The sequence below is a fragment of the Nicotiana attenuata genome, unplaced genomic scaffold (genome assembly GCF_001879085.1).
Source record: "Nicotiana attenuata strain UT unplaced genomic scaffold, NIATTr2, whole genome shotgun sequence".
Classification (NCBI taxonomy): Eukaryota; Viridiplantae; Streptophyta; class Magnoliopsida; order Solanales; family Solanaceae; genus Nicotiana; species Nicotiana attenuata.
In genome coordinates, this window is record NW_017672141.1 from 59,356 (window position 1) to 64,322 (window position 4,967).

Here is a 4,967-nt window from a genome sequence, read left to right on the forward strand (position 1 = left end):
TGCGAATATATTTTAAACACAATACTTAAAAGTGGCTACCTGGTGTCATTTCCGTATGTTTGGGGTTGTTCTTCGTGTAACACATAAATGAAGCCCAGTGTCTTGAATGGATTAAATTCAGATGCCTCATTTCAGGATTAGGAAACAAAAACAAAAAATGGAGGAACTGTCCTCTAGTCTATTTGGCCAAGCTTCTAAAATCAACTTATTTTGAAAAGTATTTTTTCCGAAAATACTTTATAAAAAAAGTACTTTTGTTGAGAAACAATGTGTTTGGTTAATCGATTTGAAAAACACTTTTGAGCAGTAATTATTGTTTGGCCAAGTTTTTTAAAAGTATTTTCTATATGTATTTTCTCAAAAGTATTTTTCAAAAAAATAAATTTGGGTTGAAATTACCTTTTTATGTTTCTCAAAACCAGTTTGAGCTTTTATGCATAAACACTTTTTCTCCTCCTAAAAGCTTGGTCATCTCAACTTTGAAGAAAAAAAAGCAATTTTAGCCCACGAAAAGCTTGATCAAACAGGCTTCTAGTGTTTTGGCTCATGCATAACATGGAGGTGTCCTCCCATTTCTTTCTGAAGCTTAGCTGTGTAGTCCAAGTTTTTTACTTACTAGGATCAAGTGTAACTGAGAACTACAAAACCGTAGGTGTTTTCACCACTTCTAATATTTTGGCTGTAATCTTTTGTATAAAGTTAGGGATGCCTAACTTAATTATGTAAATGGAGGGGTTAGGCACTATGTCCCCCTCCTTCATGTCTTCTCATTATTGGTTGCTAAATATACAAGCTGGGTCTGCCTGAATCCCCAGGATGGTGAAACTATTTTTTTCAAAACGCCAATGTCTTTTTCCTTGGCTTTTGAAATGGTTACTCAGGGAAATATGAATATCTACCTAATTTTAAAACGTTTTACTAGCCCAGCATAGCAATTGAACTGCCTGCGCAGTCATCTTGAACTTAAGAAGGAAATTTTTTTACTAATAAAACTATGCATTTTCCATGTAATACCAATTCTCAGTTAATTAATGCATCTAGAATTTTAATTTTTCCTTTTACCAAGAGCATTTTTGACTTTCTGGACGCCTAGAATATGAACCACACTTGGTAGCAGGTCTACTTCAGGTCATCCATAAGAACCTGTAACTTGCTTTACCATTACTATTGGACTATTGGTGGGACTAAGAACCAAACATCGTCAATCTCATCCAGAGTCGTTTTGGCTGCAGGTTTTTGCATTAACAACTTTGCTTGTGCTATTATTCTTGCATAACTTTCCACAAATTTTAATGTTATCAAAAGCCAATGAACTTAGTTTTCCCTAACCTCGCTCCCTCTATTCCAAAAGAGTAATGGAAAAGAAAATAAAACTGGTGGAAGTTTGAGATTGTGGCCCCATAAGAGCAGAAGCTAAAATTTATGCCTTTTCATTGAGTCTGTCACAAACATGCAAACCATCTAAGTATTGACAGGTCATCACTGATACGGATTTTGATATCACCAATCTTTTCTTCTTGCCTTGCTCATATCCTAGTGAAGTGGTTACTATTATCTCTCAAACTTTAAGCATTTTAAAACAAAAAAATATCTCACATAGAAAATTTTTTACATTACTAAGCACCTACAAAAGCACTTCTTTACAGCATCAGTAAATTAAGCCACCGTTTAGTCACGGAGACTCTTTATATCATCCCCAAATTCTTGAAGTTCCTCCAGTGTCGCACTCAGTAGGCCTACAAGATAATATGCAATATTTAGCGCATAAAATCTATCAAGGGCATTGTCAAATTATTAAATTAAGTTTGCCAGAATGCTCACCTCCATCATTGCTCAATCTAAACATTTCCCCATTTGAAGTGCGAATTCTTTTTGCTCTTCGGTGCTCACTGTTCTCCACCATTCTGGTTGCCAAATTCTCCACTTTGGTTTGAAAATCTGATGCAGTTCGTACCAGTTCTAGCAGAAATGGCCAATTAAAAGAACCATATTCAATAACTTGAATTTAGTAGAATTATATCATGAAGAAGCACAAAGCCCTGAAACGGAAAGTTTCGGGGTGATCTTCCCGTATTAAGGATTTCAAATTTGGAGTGCAATCGCCATTTCAATTCCATAAAGGAGTTATATAATAAGCTGAAGTAGGAAAAGCTTAGAAGTAGAAGCTGGATTAAGTCGATTCCACTCTCAAATTTAAGAGAAATTAGATGATCAGCACATTATGCAAAAACACACACATGCCTACTTTTCTCACAAGCTACAACCACATCTTCTGCAAATTCAATCTTCTATTTGGCCAAATATAGACATCCAGTTTCAGCCGTCCTCCTATCTTCTTCCCTTCTTCGCTGTTTTATTGTTGCTAGGACATTAGAAGCTATATCAAAGGTGCAGAACCCCAAAAAACTGACCATACCCATGAGTATGTGCAGATAGTGAATTTTCCATAGTTAGCTGAACCTCCCTTTGAATGGAAGAGCAATGAAACAATTAATAGCAAGGTGGAAAATTCCAAGCCACTCAAGGTCTTGCCAAAGGAAGAAAGGTAACCTATATTAGTTGGAAAAGAGAAAGCTAAAAACAAACACCGCCTAAATTATAGTCAAGATCCAAGGCAGGTGTAGTTCATATAAAAATCCAGATCATTTGCAGTATCACGTATCTTTATTTAGCCCAGCTGCAGAAGGTTCGGATCCGAAAAATAAAAGAGGCATTATCTAGTCATAAAATGCCACATACGTGCTATTTTCAGCAATATAGGCTTGTATCCACAGAAAGGTATCAGATTAAGTCGCTATTTTCCCAAAATGGTTTTTCATGACTCCTCAAGTCAAGAAGCATTTACGAAGTTGAAGCTTTGCAGAAAAGTATTTACCTTCAAACTTCTCATCCACTGCCAGTTGCTGATACAACTCCAACGCTTCAGCAAGAGAGGCAGCAGAGTGGCCACTTAACATGGACTGCCTTTCAAGAGCTTGTAGTTCTCTGTTGAGCTCAGCAGACTCTTTTCCCACCTGGAGAGATCATAAATTGAAAAGGAAAAAATTATCAATTTATAAAGACATGAAGCATCTACTAATTTGCTGAGGATCCCCTACCTCAGAAATCTTGTTCCTTAAGAAATCCAACTTTTCATCTAGTTCAGGATTCTCAACAGCATTAATATCAAATGAAGTGTCACCAGATGGTCCATCCTAAATAAACATGCCAAAAGTAATTTTAATTCATAGATAAAAGTGTCTAGTAGCTATCAGCAGATAATGAATCAATTTTTAATAAACAACATTTCAACTATAAAATCCATGAATGTCACCGAGATTGAGATTTCATCACCGCTCAGGCATTCTGCTCATCTAAAATGCTCCATTTACTCCCAATCAGACGAATTACCAATAGAAGATTGATGCTTATATTCCTTCTACTTTCTAATAATTGTAGATGGATATAACTGCAGGTTTGCGATAGTTACCTCTTCAATTGTGCACTTTCAGTAGGATGTGGCATGGGAAGCATGTCCTTTGACCCATATCCATATGAAAAACTTGCACCAATCTTCTCCACTCCTACATTTATCCCTTTACTATTTCCTACTTACAAATTTGGCTATGAAGTGGACCAAGCTGAATGACAGCATTTTCTATCTGTATGCTATCATGGAAAGACTCTAATCAACTAGCCCAGGTACTCCTATTTCTTAGGGAGTCAGAGATGGTTGAAGAGCCAGTGGACAATCATCTCACTATAAACAAATTATTTTTGTTCTCAAACTCCATATCTGTAACTTGACATATGCTATTGAACAAACTTCGCCAGAATGATTAAGCAGATCACATCCAAAATAAAGATTTTAGTACTTAAATATGCATGTCTTAAACAAGGGATGGTATATAAGCATGGGCGGAGCTACGGGCGTGTGGGTGGGTTTTCATTCGACGAAAAATTACAATGTATGTAGGTAAAGGTTTATTTTATGTGTATATATATTAGATGTTGAATCCCCTTAGCTTCTTCACATCTTTAAGTTTTAATTCGGATTTCCAATATGCAGAAAATGAAGCTATACACTTAATATGAAACAAGTTATATTTCTCAACCGAGGTAAAGGAAAAACACGGGGAACTATCAATAATAGAGAACATACAGCTTTAGGCAAAGAGAACCCTTGCGGAACCTTAAAGCATTGGTGCAAACAGTATTTCTCCCATAAACTCAACCGCTTGTCCAGAGTCAATTGGACCATGTTCTTAATTTGAGCCACACCCTGCAAATGAAATTAGTTTGTCTGTCAGTGGTCTGAGCTGCTTAAACTTAATAATATTCAAAATAAAAATAAAGAACTATGAAAACTGACCTCTTTTAGATCTTCCGATCGATTTGTGCCTTCAGTTTTCAGAAGATTTGCTGCCTCTCTACAGAAGGTCATAAAGGAAAAATAAACGGCAATCGAATTCGACGACAATTAGTTAGACATGAAGGAGGGGAGCTACTACTTACCGGTGGAAGAAATCAAAAGCATCATCAACTAACTCGTCGACAATATTGAGGGCCTCGTTGACGAAGTGTTTCGGATTTAGGTTCAGCGAATCGAACACTTTCTCGCTCTCGCTTCCTTCCATTTTCTCGCTTTCCAATTTGCTCAAGGGTTTGAGGCTTCTGCAATTTCAAAATTCTTAATTTAAGGGTTTTTGCTCTTTTTATTTTATATGTGACTGTGCCCCTCTCCCATTTCCCGCTATGTAAGGTTGGGCCTTTCCCCCAAATAGGCGTAGGCCTGAATAAGAGGGAAAAGTTTCAGAAATAGCCTGATTTATAACTATCAATTGAAAATTAGCCATAGTTTTAAAAGTAAACGAGATTTAGCTATTTTTTATGTAAAAATAAAATTTGAATAAAAATACACTTAAAAATCAGACAAATTCTAGCATAATATACTGGAATTCAAATTTCTTACGCATGAGATTCCAGCA

The 4,967-nt window shown here is 36.2% G+C and overlaps 1 protein-coding gene across 1 annotated transcript; it reads right to left on the reverse strand.

The window, feature by feature from the left end:
* Positions 1–1,390: 1,390 nt before the first annotated feature.
* LOC109212017 (protein MIS12 homolog) lies at positions 1,391–4,686 on the reverse strand. Its single transcript, XM_019375629.1, has 7 exons — positions 4,495–4,686; positions 4,352–4,409; positions 4,142–4,261; positions 3,099–3,194; positions 2,876–3,014; positions 1,822–1,959; positions 1,391–1,736 (listed from the first exon to the last, which is right to left on the reverse strand). Exons 1-7 carry the CDS (start codon positions 4,614–4,616, stop codon positions 1,669–1,671), a joined length of 741 nt encoding a protein of 246 aa, XP_019231174.1. The 5' UTR covers positions 4,617–4,686; the 3' UTR covers positions 1,391–1,668.
* Between the last annotated feature and the right edge of the window lie 281 nt (positions 4,687–4,967).

Bases quoted from the DNA above. Each gene is read 5' to 3' on its own strand.
- LOC109212017 (XM_019375629.1), bottom strand. From the start codon at position 4,616: ATGGAAGGAAGCGAGAGCGAGAAAGTGTTCGATTCGCTGAACCTAAAT. The intron at 1,960-2,875 runs GTAAATACTTTT...CATTTCTGCTAG, and splicing joins AGTGGATGAGAAGTTTGAAG to AACTGGTACGAACTGCATCA. The intron at 1,737-1,821 runs GTGAGCATTCTG...ATTATCTTGTAG, and splicing joins TAGATTGAGCAATGATGGAG to GCCTACTGAGTGCGACACTG.